This window comes from Syngnathoides biaculeatus, chromosome 4, assembly GCF_019802595.1.
Source record: "Syngnathoides biaculeatus isolate LvHL_M chromosome 4, ASM1980259v1, whole genome shotgun sequence".
Taxonomy (NCBI): Eukaryota; Metazoa; Chordata; class Actinopteri; order Syngnathiformes; family Syngnathidae; genus Syngnathoides; species Syngnathoides biaculeatus.
The window spans coordinates 18,161,153-18,176,802 of record NC_084643.1 but is presented as its reverse complement, the minus strand read 5'-3'; the positions used below and the strand labels follow the sequence as shown (position 1 = coordinate 18,176,802).

The 15,650-nt window shown below is 43.1% G+C and overlaps 1 protein-coding gene across 2 annotated transcripts in view; it reads right to left on the bottom strand.

Annotated features, from left to right (window-relative positions):
* The window catches only part of LOC133500002 (leucine-rich repeat transmembrane neuronal protein 4), a 78,105-nt gene extending 70,749 nt beyond the window's left edge, over positions 1–7,356 (bottom strand). Inside the window, exons 1-2 of one of the 2 annotated variants that reach the window (XM_061818535.1) lie at positions 6,909–7,356; positions 3,624–5,164 (exon numbers count right to left, since the gene is read on the bottom strand). In XM_061818535.1, coding sequence (XP_061674519.1) covers positions 3,624–5,164; positions 6,909–6,939 — 1,572 coding nt within the window. In that variant the 5' untranslated portion in view covers positions 6,940–7,356. Of the gene's footprint in view, positions 1–3,574; positions 5,165–6,908 lie in introns of both variants that reach the window. The other variant, XM_061818536.1, reaches the window with a different exon arrangement.
* Between the last annotated feature and the right edge of the window lie 8,294 nt (positions 7,357–15,650).

Below are 15,650 nucleotides of genomic sequence, written 5' to 3'. Positions count from 1 at the left end.
TGCCACACATGACACTGGGAGGGTGAAAAAAAAATCCCATTACATCTTTAACAGCTTGGGTTGCTCCCTTGAGCTGTGGAGGGTTAGGAATAACAAAGCTGAGGGAATTCTCGGCTCCTTACCTCTGATGGGCTATTAGTTATTCTAGTGAGCAGGAGCCCCATTAGGTCTGCCATTTAATGCTCCCATGCCACAGTCACACATGAAAGCTGCGATATTGAAAAGCTGGCCATTTTACCTCGGTCCTTCCTTGTATTTGAGAAATGCTTTGCCACAAGGAGCTGATTCAGTTGCTTGTGGACCTATGTCTCATCTTTCATATCAGAACTTTAAAGCCCGGGTGTCATCCCTATAAACATTCGAAAAAGGATATTGTAATGAAAAATACATGTAACATTGTTCACTTCAATGTCTATACGAAAAAATAAATGTGAGCGGAGAGCGCGTCATCCATGCACAAAGTTGCAGAAATGTCATTCTACGATATCCAAGTGGTCGCCATATTGGCTGTGTCCTCCGTCCGTGACGTCACCTGGAGATTCGCAAATGAAAACACGCGTTGCACCCTAACTATGGGAGACAAACGCGCCCCGTCTGACACGGAAGCTCTTTTTGAAAAGGAGAACGCCACACAACCGAGTGAAGTTACAGGGCAATGCTACTATTGTTTCGAGCCCTCGGGGCCATATTACACTATTTTTTCGAGCCATATTCAGATGATATGCAATCACGGCCAAAACTCATCCCTGTCCGATCTACTTCCGCGGCGGAGATGAGCCATCGCTGCGACGTGCAGCTTTCGCAGAAGGACGCGGCACCTCAGCCGGTCTGGCTGATTTTCTGCGCCAGTGGTGCCATATAAGGAGGAGGTGGAGCCGAACCATGCTGATTTAAGGGGTATGTTCAAAGCCGCCAGTACTTGTTAAACACCGTCAAGCCGGGGCGCATTACTGTCTACCTGTTATTTGGAACCCACAAAGCTCTTGTCCTCTGCACCCGTTCAATCCATTTTTCACAACGAACCGGGTCTCTTGCAAACTTATGAAGGCTAAATCCATTCTACTGAGTGTTCAAGCAATGTCCAGCAATGCAATGAGCCAGCATTTTGGCTAACACGAAGGAACAACGAGCTACCTTCCCGGAGGTAAAACTAATGGAAACAAACGAGTCCACTAGGGGGCGCCTCTGTCCTGTATGTCACTTCCTGCTTCTTCTCGAAAACAAATCCCTCGAGAGGATTTTCATGGCGGGAGTTACAAAAAGCTGTATATGTCAAAATCATGTTTTGTGGTGAAACAATACATGGGACCATATTGGCGGTGGGTTTTTCATTGATAATATACCCAAAAGGCAGAGAATCAAATAAACAGCGGTATAGAAGTTTGATTGAAGCCATTAATCCAGCAATGCGCAAACATGTGGAACCTCCGGAGACTAGCGCATTCCTAAATCATAGTTGATCACCACTTTGTTCAAATTTGAAATCTATTTTTCACATCCACTTTCCATACTAGTGAAAACAATGTATCCATATATCTTCATCACTTTTTTAAACAGTGTAAAAAGGAAGTTAAACTTTGTCCATAATGTATGACATGCATCATCACACTGGATTAAAAAAAAGTGTAAACACGCTCTTGTTAGAGTCTTACTCCCTTAAAACACTTCTTTCAAAATGAGGGTTCGAAAAGCCAAAGAAAAATCAAAATGCACAGAGCGATGTTTGTTGGACTCTGGTCGCTTAAGGTACAACGAAGTCTCAAAAGATATTCTCACATATTGTGCTATATTACACATGATGATCGCAGTCTATCTTTTGCAATAAAAATACAAAAAGCCACCCCCCCCCCAAAAAAAAAGTACACAGTACATTCCCAGAGTTAAGCGTTTGGTACATGCTAAGCTAATGTCTCATTTGATCAGTTCGAAGTGCAAAGTTTCACAAGACTTTGGTAGAATTTTTTTCCTGAACATGGTGGTTTTCAAAAGATCAAAAGATTCTAAATTAAGATGCATTCCATTTAAAATTCTCCAATGCATAAAAACCAAGTGTTTGTTCCCCTAGTCAGCTCCAATGGCAGGTAATCTCGAACTTACTCCACAAACTGCCTGTGGCCATTGTTTTCATTATTTAATGGAAACAATGGCCCAACGGTTCTGTGTGCTGTACTTTATTTATTTACTGTGAGTGTTTGTATGGCCATATGTAGCTTTTGTGTACATATTTGGCTAATATCGATATGATCAATCTGCTGTTTTCACGTAAGATTGGGCCTGATTTGGATCTGACTGTACCTTCCGTTATCTTGGAATTGGACATGAAAGCAGACTGCACATCTTAAACTAACTTATCATAGTTTCATAGTATCATAGTTTATAGGCTTCAGTATATACAGCTACTCGTTACTGAATACAGTATACTGTGAACACATTTGAGATGAGGTTGACGAGAAGACTAGTCCAGCCAATGCTCAGTCAAGATTCTAGTGACACTAAATCATCCTCGGCACAGTAGCTCTAAATCACAGTCAAGCCCATGATGATAAGCAAGAGGACAAAAGAAGACAGATGTGTTGTACATGCAGAAAAAGGCTTCACATGAAAAAAAAAAAAAAAGTGCCTAATTACGCCTGAGCAAATTGATCTGTGCTTCCCGCCAAGATTTCCAGTCTCAATCTCTTGCAGCCAGACAGTGTTTTAAAGTCACTCACATAAAAAGAGACCACCTTCAGTATACACACCACTCTTTGAGAATAAAGTTTTAGTTTGTGCAGGCTATAGGAAGGCAAATATCATTGACTTGATCAAGGAAAGAGGTTTTGCAATAGGACACAAGGACAAATATCGAGCCCAAAATGCAGATGGCTCTTTATCATTCGGCAGCAACCTGTATACGGTGTAGCCTGCACCGACTGGACTTAGAGAATCACACAAATTAGCAATGTAATAAGTACAGTACATGATCGCAGTATGCATTACTGGAGAATGGAATCTATGCTGCTAATAAATCTGATTATATTAGCGATGGATGTTCTTACTTACAAATTCAGCACGACAGAAAACATACCAGGATTTACATGATGGGTGTGTTTGCCATCGCGGCAGCAAACACACTGGATAGCAGAGGACCACCTGCACAGTGACTTGATCTCATGCATTTTTATTATTCTATTGCACGTCAGCAGCCATTTGTGGATAAATAACCCACTAGTCGACAAGATCCAAATACATCAACAGCTTCTTTTATGTCAATGAATGAAAGATTAAGCTCCTTTGTGGATAATTTATTTTGCGTGTGGCCCAGGAAGTGAAGCTGCCATTTGGATTGCAACTAATGGGAATTACATTCTAGAAACAGCAGTGTATGACTCAGAACAACAGCTCTGAAGAACGTAAAGCATTGCAAACCAAATCACAGTGCACTGACCTTTACTTCCTTATCCTAAAACAGACAAGGGCAGTGAGGGGGGTGTGTGTGTGTGTGTGGTGTGTGTGTGTGTGTGTGTGTGTGTGTGTGTGTGTGTGTGTGTACTGGTGGGGGGGGGGTGTCTACACAGATTGTTAGAAAATTTACCTCTCATGCCTCGCAGAGGAAATGGATTTTTGGAGGGCAACGGTCATACCTCGCATTCCCTGGAGCCTGAGATGCTGTATGTGTAAGGTCCTGTCCCATTAACCAGAACATCCATTGTCTCAGAGTGTGAAGGCTTGTAGTCCATGTAATACTCTTGCAAAGGGGAATTAAAAGAGCGCTCAGTCTCCCGAGCCTTTTTCTGCCGCTTTTTAACCGCGGAGCGTTGCTGAAGCTGCTTGATGCTGCTGGGATAGTGCTTCCATGAAACATAGATAACAAGTAGGATTATAGCTACTGACAAGAGGAGGGCCACACTACCAGCAATGATCTTATGGAAGAACACATATTCTAAGTCAGGTAAAGGGACCGTAGGCGAGGCTTTGGAAGGAGTCGGAGAGGCTGTCCTGTTCTCTTCCTGTGTCTTGTCCACCTCAGGCCGTATGGGTAAGGGCAGCTGTTCTGTTTGAAATGCAGAGGTGAAAGGCGGCCTTGTTGAAGTAATGGGACTTGGCGTGACTGTACAAATGTTGTAGGTCTCGACCACGTCTGTGACTTTCTCTCCTTGTGCCTCTTTAGGGCCAGTGCAGATCATGGTGGACTCCTTGTTTCCCTTGAACGACTTGAGCCAGTCCACAAGGGGGCATATGTTGGGGTTACAGTGCCACAGATTACCAGCCAGACTGATGGTAGTGAGTGAGATCCATGTCTCGACCGTCTGCTGAGACACATTGTTTAGTTTGTTGGAGTCCAAGTTGAGGGTCTGGAGGTTGGGCAGGCACTGAAATGTGCTTGGATCCAACATCTGAAGCTCGTTTCCAGACAGGTCTAGCTTTTGCAGGGAGGTCCACATCCATGACAGGCCCTGTGTCAGCAGTTTGATCCGGTTCCATTGCAAATAGAGAGCCCTCAGATTAGTCAGCCGGGGGAAATGAGCAAAGTTTATCTTGGCAAACTGGTTGTGTTCCAAATGCAGCTCGATGAGCTTAAAGAGTCCGGCGAAGGCGTTACGTGTGAGGCTCCGGAGCCTGTTGTAGCCAATATCTAGAAATTCCAAGTTGCGACACTCAAGGAAAACCCGCATTGGAACAGTTTTCAAAGAATTTGACCTCAAGTGTAAACTAAGTAACTTCCGTAGGCCCACAAACTGATTTGCTTGGAGTATCTGCAGTTTATTGTAGGAAAGGTCAAGATTTCGCAAGTTTGGAACATCATGGAAAGTGTTGTTCTTGAGCAGGGTGATCTTATTGGAGCTGAGAATGAGTTCTTTAAGTCTCCGTATCCCGTGGAACGCCTGGCCGTCCACGGAGCCGATGTAATTGTGATCGAGGTACAGCCAAACCAATTGACTGAGGCCCGCAAACTGGTGGGCTCTCAGGTTCATCAGGCTGTTGTAACGGAGTGAGAGGCCCTGTGTTCCCACTGACACGTTGCTTGGCACATCACGGAAAGCATTGGATTCGCAGTAGATGATTTTGCCGTCACATCTACAGCTCTGTGGGCAGGGACGCTCACGCGTGGGGTTCGGAGCAGCCAGCAGCCAGACAGGCACCACCGCTATGAATACAAGGCATCTGCAAAGCACAAGAAGTCCTGCACACACACACGCACACACGCACACACACACACACACCAGCTGATTAAGGAGGAAGCACACATCAAAAAGGGCAAGGGCATATAAAATAAATGGAAAATATACATGTATTAACCAATCCTATTTGTCACAATAGTGACTGTAAAAAATGCTTCATTTCTAAGGCTATAAAAAGGAGGTATTGAAATAATAACTGATCTCAATGAAATATGTGCCGTGTGTCATGTTTCCTGTAAATTGTCACATGACCAGAGCTGTTTAATTTCTGTTTGGATCAAGAGAAGAGGACAGTAGCAAGAAAGCTCCCAAAGAATGTATGTTCACACACAGATCAGACAAAGATTGATGTTTAAGGTCATGTTTAAGGTGTCTAATACTGATACCTGTATGCATTTGCAATTACTCAACTTTGTTTATTGTATAGACAATAGGCTACCTGATCTGCCTTACTTTCTGCTGCTACCAACTATTTACCTAATTTTACACACAAACACACACGCAAGTGGTTGTATACAGTTATAAATAAACAGCTCTCTGAGTGTCAGAAGACAAGCTGAAAAAAGTGTACTAATTGTTCCGGGAAAATGTTTTGAGGTCTTTTTTTAGTCATTGAAGAAATTGTTCTACTCTTTGTTCTACTACGCATTTTATTTTATCATTCAGTTAGTCAGTGTAGGCCGACATTTAAAACATCTTCACCCGGATTCCGTTATCCTAAATATTTACTGTCAACTTCAGAGTGATCAAGATATGCTTGCACTAAAATGAATGTTCAAATGAATGTTGCAATAAAAATGAACGTTTTCAAATTAATGTTGCATGAAAATAAGTTGCACTGAAGTTACAATTTTGGAAAAACAAATTCATGATTGTTGTTTTTTTTTTATCTTAACCTCAATATTCAGATTGGTGCTCTATGTATTCACATTGCCGGCCGATAGTATAAGGTGCATATGTAAAATGTTCACACTACAATAAAAAAGCACTTAGACGCAATGCTGCCCTTGACAAGGATTTTATACACTCATGCACGTACTCTCTCTTTCTCTCTCTCTCTCTCTCTCTCTCTCTCTCTCTCTCTCTCTCTCTCTCTCTCTCTCCCCTCTCTCATGCACACACACATTCTCTCTCTCTCTAGAGAGAGAAAGAGAGAGAGAGAGCTATATAGCTGTATACATACAGTATGTATATATATATATATATGTATATATATATATATATACATATATATATATATAATTTTTTTTATATATATATTTTTTATGCTCTCTCGAACACACACACCCGCACACACACTGCACAGGTCAAACAGACAATATTCAGTCTGTGTAATGGTTGATACAACACAGTAACCTATCAGTCGCAGCAACCTTTCTATACAAATGTCTAAAATTTATGAATGTTTGTTTCAAAGGGATATTTATGACACCTGATTTGGATAATTTTGTGTCTGGGAAAAAGTATTAATATATTTCACATGAAAGTGTTTGTGAGTTTCTGTTAACGCCTGGTGGATTGGTTTACTTGTGCAGAACAAATCGGTTTTCTCGAGCAATGAAAACGATTGGTGATCAAATACATCAGGTAATCTGTCAAAAGGCTGATGAGGGGCAACCCTCAGGATCCCCCCCATCTTCAGTTATCTTTCAGAAGCCTCCGGGATGCAAAGCAAAGAAGACCCCGGCATCACTCGCTGATAAAAAATAAAAAGATGACAAGTCAGTGAACGAACAGCGCACGTACCCATACTTGCGCGGTGTCGGCTCCTCCTCATGTTCCAGCTTTGTGTTGCATCCGTCCTAGCTCCACATGTTCCACGAAGCCGGCCAAACAGTGGAGCACGTACCCAGAACGATTGTTTTGTAGTGGGGAGAGAAGTCGCACTTTTGCTTGGATCGACACACCTGTCAGAGAGCAGCGGCTCCCGAAGAACAAGTGAATCTGGACTCTGCTGCTTTACTGCAAAATCTACAAATCTGGCTGTTGCCCACTTGTAACGGCCACCTTCCAGAGCCCTTGGCGCGATAAAGCTCCAAACGCTCCGAGGAAAATGTGGCTCGACATCCGGCGGGCAATTGTTGAATCTGGCTTAATTGGGTGGGACAAAATCGATTGATGACTGAGCGCGTGAGAGGAAATGGACTGGAATAAAGTATGGTCCGAGACCGACTAATGGCATGAACGGATCCGCATCCAGTATCAAGACGCAGCTGGCGTAGATAAGAGCCGATGAGTGTGTCATCAAGAATGAAGCAGTTGAGTAGCAACAGGAATTATGTCGGCGGAGGTCCCCGCGGAGCCCGCTCGTGCACCTTTTTTGGCGCTGAAGTGTCCCCTGCTGGTTATTTCTGCTCACTGCTGTTCACTGTTCATCTTCCACACATAGCTGATGATCACTGGCTGCTTGAGCCTGTTGTTGGATACTTTTGATAATTCATTATTTCACCCATTCATTCATTCGTTCGCTCATGCACCTCTGCATTCATGCGTTCATTCATTTTCCATTCTGCTTCTCCTCACAAGGGTCGCGTGTGTGCTGGAGCCTATCCCAGCTGACTCTGCACACTTATATTTGGAATACCTTTCTTCATTTTGATGAATGCATCCACAGGAAATCTTGGATGTTTTGAATGAAGGGTCTTTGGTCCGTATTCCCTCCTGAGTACATGTTGTCATTATGTCCCAGAGCAAGAAACTTTCACCTACAATGCCCAATAAAATAATGAAATGCAAATCCTTAAAAGTAGGAACTTGTTTGTATGCATTATGCACACACGTGTATAAAATTTCTGGTACAACTGTTAATGAAAGAAAAACGGTCAGAAATAACTTCAATCAGACAAAAGTAATACAAATTTAAGGATAATTCATAAAAAAAATATACATTACTTTTTAACTGCTCTTCAACAGAATTTTTGTAAAAACTTCCATTCTTGTGTGTTTCTAGGTGTGTGTTTTGAGTCATTATCTTTGTTGTTCCCCCTCAGCAGAGTTCTTCAGCGAGCACGGGAGTTGGCCTAACTAAGTCTACATGTATTTAGTAGACTTGAAGTCTTTTGTCTGTGTCCCTCTGAGACCAAGCTTTCTGTAACTGGGCAGCACATTTCTCCCAAGAATACCTTGAAAATCTCAAGATTTCATAGTACCCTGCAGAGATTCTACACACCTGGTGCCAGATGAAACAAAGCAGTTTTGAGAGGATGACTTCCCGTAAGTAGTTGTGGCTCAATAGGTAGAGCTGATTGTCCAGTGACCGAAGGGTCATGAGTTCAAATTGCAACACGGTGGAGAAGCTGATTAGAACGTTGGCCTCACAGTTCTGTGAACCGGGGTTCAAATCCCAGCCCTGCCTGTGTGGACTTAACATATACTGCTCGTGCCTGTGTGGGTTTTCTCCGGGCACTCTGGTTTCCTCCCACATCCCAAAAACATGCATTAATTGGACACTCTAAATTGCCCCTAGGTGAGATTGCGAGTGCGGTTGTTTGACTCTATGTGCCCTGTGATTGGCTGGCAACCAGTTCGGTGTGTCCCCTGCCTCCTGCCCGATGAGAGCTGGGATAGAGTCCAGCACTCTCGCGACCCTTTTGAGGATAAGCGGGTCAGAAAATTGATGGATGGATGGATAGATGGATAGAAAAAAATCCCCTGTAGAATACAACAATTTTCTATGCTCGGCATGGAAAGACCTTATGACTCTTCATTGGAAACATGACTAACACGCTCCTAACTCTACTGCAGGTGTATGCTCTGTCTGCATGTTGCTATGTAGGAAGACGACAGCATCACTGCAATAGGTCAAGACTGAACATATGGGGTGCTGTTTGTAAAGCGACTCGGTCTGAAAATAGCAACATTTTGTCACATTCAGCTCCAAACACTGTTTTAACAAACTGGTGTGAATGGTTGGATCATCCATTCACCCGGTTTCTGGGCTGCATATGATCACAAGGGTCGTGCGACTGCTGGAGCCTATCTCAGCTATCATCAGGCAGGAGGCGGGGTACACTGGGTACTGGTTGCCAGACAATCGCAGGTCACATAGAGACAGACATCATTTGCACTCAAAATCACACCTTGGGGCAATTTAGTCTCCAATGAATGCATGTTGTGGGGATGTTGGTGGAAACCAGATTGCCCTGTGAAAACCCATGCAGGCATGGGGAGAATATGGAAACTCCACACAGGCGGGAGCAGGATTTGAACACCAGTCCTCAGAAGTGCAAGGGCATCACTCTCAACAGTTTCTCCATTGTTCTGCCTGTTTGGATCAGTTTTCTGAAATTTAGAATGATATTTGTCAAGTTTATTGTAAAACCTTAACCTACTAAATTAAGTTAATAAAAGATATTAACTATGCACCCATCCATCCATTTCTGAACCACTTATCCTCACAAGTGTCATGGGAGTGTGAGAACCTATCCCAGCTGTCAAAAGGCAGCAGAAGGGGTACACCCTAAACTGGTTGCCAGCCAATTGCAGGGCACATGGAGACAGACAACAGTCGTGCTCACAGTCACACCAAAGGGCAATTCAGAGTTTTCAATTAATGCATGTTTTTGGGATGCGGGAGGAAATCGGAATGTCCGGAGTAAACCCACGCAGGGACTGGTAGAACATGTAAAGTCCACATTGGCTGGGACAGGATTTGAACCCCGGTCCTCAGAACCATCAGGCCAACGCTCTAACTAGACGTCCACCATGCTGCCTAACTGTTGCAGCTAAATCATGAATATAAATGTAAAATATACATCTAAATATAAATCTTACATCAATATGTGTCATAATGTTAAATATGTAGCAGATACAGTGATGTCCCAGTTGTCACGGCAAACCAATAAATGATCAACTGTTGCATTGCCTACTGAACCTCAACCAGCCTGATTGTTTTCCGAAGACACAGGAAACCTGGTTTATATCATCTGACACCATGAAACTGATTGCAAGTCTTCTTCTAACTGCCACCACTTGGTTGAGGTGGGGGAAGGAAGTGATAGATGACTGTTGAATGATAGAACATGATTTGTAAAAGCTTTTGGACATTTGCTCTCTGCCTTACATGGACAGTTGGTTACCATTTCCCACATTGTAGTTTTAAGTATAGAAAATACACTGTGAAACAAATGTTTTTATTATTTTTCTTAGGCAAGAAACAGTTATGGAACCTTTTTTTGTTTTTTCATGACATGACTTCAATTTTTAAAAAACTCAATTAAAAAATACAATGTTTTTACTTCACCACAGGACAGATACAAGGTGCAGATTTTTGTTCCGGATTGTAGAGTGTACTGTTATACATTCTGTACATGTGTCTCAGAAAAAAATGCAGCCCTATGGGGGCACAAACCAGTGCAATCTGTAGGCCGGTCTCAAGCCCGGATAAATCCAGAGGGTTGCGTCAGGAAGGGCATTCGGCGTAAAAACTGTGCCAAAGAAATATGAGCGTTCATCTAAAGAATACCGGATCGGTCGTGGCAACAACGCCTGCCCCCAGCATTGCTAACCTGCAGGGTGTCGGTGGAAATTCAGCTACTGTGGGTCGAAGACAAAGAAGAGGAAGAAACCGGATTCATTGTCAAAAGAAAAAGCGGAATGCACAAATCCTATAACTGAGTGTAGGGACTTTTAATGTTGGAACTATGACAGGAAAAGCTCAGGAGTTGGTTGACATGGTGATTAGGAGAAAGGTTGATATATTGTGCATCAAAGAGAGCAGGTGGAAAGGTAATAAGGCTAGAAGTTTAGGAGCAGGGTTTAAATTATTCTACCACGGAGTGGATGGGAAGAGAAATGCAGTACGAGTTATTTTAAAGGAAGAGCTGGCTAAGAATGTCTTGGAGGTGAAAAGAGTATCAGATCGAGTGATGAGACGAGAATTTGAAATTGAGGGTGTTATGTATAATGTGGTTAGCGGCTATGCCCCACAGGTAGGATGTGACCTAGCGTAGAAAGAAATTCTGGAAGGAACTAGATGAAGTAGTTCTGAGCATCCCAGACAGAGAGAGAGTTGTGATTGGTACAGATCGTAATGGACATATTGGTGAGGGAAACAGGGGCGATGAAGAAGTGAGGGATAAGTACGGCATCCAGGAAAGGAACTTTGAGGGACAGATGGTGGTGGACTTTGCAAAAAAGATGGAGATGGCTGTAGTGAACACTTATTTCCAGATGACGAAGGAACATATTGTGACCTACAAGAGCGGAGGTAGAAGCACACAGGTGGATTATATTTTGTGCAGACGATGTAATCTGAAGGAGGTTACTGACTGTAAAGTAGTGGTAGGGGAGAGTGTAGCTTGACAGCATAGGATGGTGGTGTGTAGGATGACTCTGGTGGTGGGTAAGAAGATTAAGAAGACAAAGGTAGAGCAGAGAACCATGTGGTGGAAGCTGAGAAAGGAAGAATGTTGTGCGGCCTTTCGGAAAGAGGTGAGACAGGCTCTTGATGGACAGCAGAAGCTCCCAGAAGACTGGACAACGACAGCCAAGGTAATCAGAGAGACAGGCAGGAGAGTACTTGGTGTGTCTTCTGGTAGGAAAGGGGAGAAGGAGACATACAGGGAGTCAGACAAGGAAAGAGATTAGCGAAGAAGAAGTGGGACACTGAGAGGACTGAGGAGAGGTGAAAGGAGTACATCGAGATGCGACGTAGGGAAAAGGTAGAGGTGGCAAAGGCTAAACAAGAGGCATGTGAAGACATGTACACCAGGTTGGACACAAAAGAAGGAGAAAAGGATCTCTACAGGTTGGCCAGACAGAGGGATAGAGATGCAAAGGCTGAGCAGCAGGTAAGGGTGATTAAGGATAGATATGGAAATGTGCTGACTGGTCCCAGTAGTGTGCTAAGTAGATGGAAAGAGTACTTTGAGAAGTGAATGAATGAAGAAAATGGGAGACTGTATTCCCCTTGGACCATGATGTTTGCAGATGATATTGTGATCCGCAGTGAAAGCAGGGAACAGGCGGAGGAACAGTTAGAAAGATGGAGGTACACACTGGAAAGGAGAGGAATGAAGATTAGTCGAAGTAAAACGGGATGTATGTGCATGAATGAGAGGGACAGAGGAGGAAGAGTGAAGCTCCTGGGGAAGAGATAGTGAGGGTGGATGACTTCAAATACTCAACAATACAGAGCAATGGAGAGTGTGGTAAGGAAGTGAAGAAACGGGTCCAAGCGGGGTGGAACAGTTGGCGGAAGGTGTCTAGTGTTCCATGTGACAGAAGTGTATCTGACAGGATGATGGAAAAAGTTTATAAAATAGTGGTGAGGCCGGCCATGATGCACGGATTAGAGACAATGGCCCTGAAGAAACAACAGGAAGCAGAACTTGAAGTAGCAGAAATGAAGATGCTGAGGTTCTCACTTGGTGTGAACAGGTTGGATAGGATTAGAAATGAGCTCATTAGAGGGACAGCCAAAGTTGGATGTTTTGGAGACAAGGTGAGAGAGAGCTGACTTCGAAGGTTTGGACATGTTCAGAGGCGAGAGAATGAGTATGTTGGTAGAAGGGTGCTAAGGATGGAGCTACCAGGTCAAAGAGCAAGAGGAAGACAAAAGAAAAGGTTAATGGATGTTGTGAGGGAGGGCATGAGGACAGTGGATGTTAGAGAGGAGGATGCACGAGATAGGCTGAGATGGAAAAAGATGACACACAATGGCGACCCCTAACGAGACAAACCGAAAGAAAAAGAAGAAGAAGAAGAAGCCCTTCCTGATGCAACCCCTCTGCATTTAGCCAGGGAGAGAAGCTAACAGGACCTGGTATTCCCAGGCAGTCTCCCATCCTAGTACTAACCATGCCCAAACCTGCTTAGCTTCTGAGATCTGACGAGATCGGGCGATCTCGGGGGATCTCGGAGTAGTATGCACATAAGCCTGTATCACACAAATAAATTATTAAAAAAATCATACATTGTGATTTCCGGATTTTTCGTTTTAGATTATCTCTCCCATATTGGACATGCACCTACGATGAAAATTTCAGACCCCTCCATGATTTCTAAGTGGGAGAATTTGCAATATAGCAGGGTGTTCTAATACTTATTTTCTTCACTGTACCATATACTATAACGGTACAGTATTTTGGTGAAAAATTAATTTTCTTCTTGCAATCAAATAAACTATACTCATTTGTGGTCCATGAAGATTAGAGGGTCGAAGCTTCATTAATTATTATGTATAAAACTGGTTAATTTCCCAAATGTGTAATATATTGAATAGGAATACTGTAACACTTTCAAATTTAGTCACCATCAACTCCTCAAAGGTCTTTTGTTGCTCTCGAGTACGGAGCACCTTGTTTTGACAACACTGTCAGGTTCACCAATCAGACATTCATTAAACAGGACAAAAAAGGAAGCAAAGACAGCAGTTCAAGTCTCGCGAGGAGAGAGGAGAGGAACTGTCTCGTACAATTCACCACTGCACTCTCTGATTATCTTCTCCTCAGCACCTCTATTTATTTAGTTTTAAGACACCCCTTATTTACATGGATGTTACAAAAAGGAGACGACGAGCAAAACAGTTTGAAACAAGGTGTACATGTTTGTTCATGTACGTGTGCATGTGTGGAAGATTGCTGAATATTTGTGTGGTCATCATTTCTTTAACAGGCAGCAGTTCTAACAGGTCTGATGATTAGATGTTTTTGTTCTTGCTACATCCTGCTAGGAGGTTCCCACGTTATCTACAGCAGAGCAAAGCATTTCTTTATTGGAAGCAGATGTATGATAATTATGATCACAATTATTTCTACAATATCATCGGCTCGACCTTTGTCCTCTCCTGGCATATTAAGAAGCCCATGCAAGCTTAGGGTCTCAGGAATGATAAAATCTGGAGGGAAACTCATCCACCCATCCATTTTCTGAGTCGCGTATCCTCACAAGGATTGCGGGAGTACTGGATCTTGTCCCAGCTACCAGCGGGCGGGAGGCAGGGCACATACTGAACTTGATGCCAGCCAATCGCAGGCCACATGGACAAAGATAACAGCCACACTCGTAATCACACCTAGGGGCAATTTAGAGTGTCCAATTAACGCATGTTTTAAAAGATGTGGGAGGAAATCGGAGTGCCGGGAGAAAACCCACGCACGCATGCCATCAATGAGTTTATCCAGAGAACTCTGTCGTTTCACAACCGTGTGGTAAAGTAATACATTTTCACAAAAACATCTCTGTTGGCCACTCTAATTACAAGTGGACATCCCTCATCTTGATATCATCATGAGCCACAGTACCACTTACTGCTTTCTCTAAATCATCTTGCATTGTTTCATGTTGAACCTAAATACTACAGATAAAATCTTTAAAATCCATCCATCCATTTTCTTAGCCCCTTATCCTCATGAGGGTCACGGGCGTGCTGGAGCCTATCCCATCTGTGAATGGGTAGGAGATGGGGTACACCCTGAACTGGTTGCCAGCCAATCGCAGGGCACATAGAGACAAACAGTCGCACTCACAATCACACCTAGGGGCAATTTAAAGTGCCCAATTAATGTTGGATGTTTTTGGGATGTGAAAGGAAACCAAGGTGTCCGGAGAAAACCCACACAGACACAAGGAGAACATCCAAACGCCACACAGGCAGGTCTGGGATTGAACCCAGGACCTCAGAACTGTGAGGCCAATGATCTCCATCTGAGACGCCAATCTTTAAAATATCTTCTCAAATTATTACACCTTGTGGGCACAGTGGCACAACTGGTTAGAGGGTTAGACCAGTGAAATCAGAGTTCTGATGGCTGGGGTTCAAATCCCAGCCTGGCCTATGTGGAGTTTGTATCCTCTCTCCATGCCTGTCTGGATCCTATCTGGTTGGTGTCAGGAAGGGCATCCGGCTGTAAAACCTCTGCTCCAATCACTCAATGTGACTAGTTCAATACTTATACCTGTGACAACACATGTTTGAAGTGTGGTTTATTTATTTGCTAATATTTTCCCTAACTTATGTTGATCGTGTTTTCCACCAAAAGGATATTTAAAAAAAGCAAAGGATCACTATCACAGTATTCAGATCACAATATTGTACGTTACCTTATTGTTATCTCCCTTAAAACAAGGTCACTGATATCAACAGGTGTCACGTGAACTTGACTTGGCCATTAATTCATTTCTCCACTTAAGTTACAATTTACAGTGCAAACTACAGTTACCTTCAAAGGTTCCACTATCCTGGAATACATGTAAAGCCTTCATCAGTAAGCCCAAAAATTATCTGTCTGGGGGCTCCAATGTTTGCAGTACCATGGTCATCACTTGCAAATGTGTCACACTGTTCTGCAAAACTGAGTCTCAAACTGATGCAAAGCTGTGATCAAAATACTGGCTAGACTTTTGTACGTCTGTTTTGTTCCCAATGTCATAACACACTCACTGTTCGACTTGTAGAAGCCTTGCAATTTCTTTGCTCAGCATTTCAGATCTATATATTTGAAAAAAGGAAATGTCAAAGATTACTAGATTTTCTGATATCTGTGC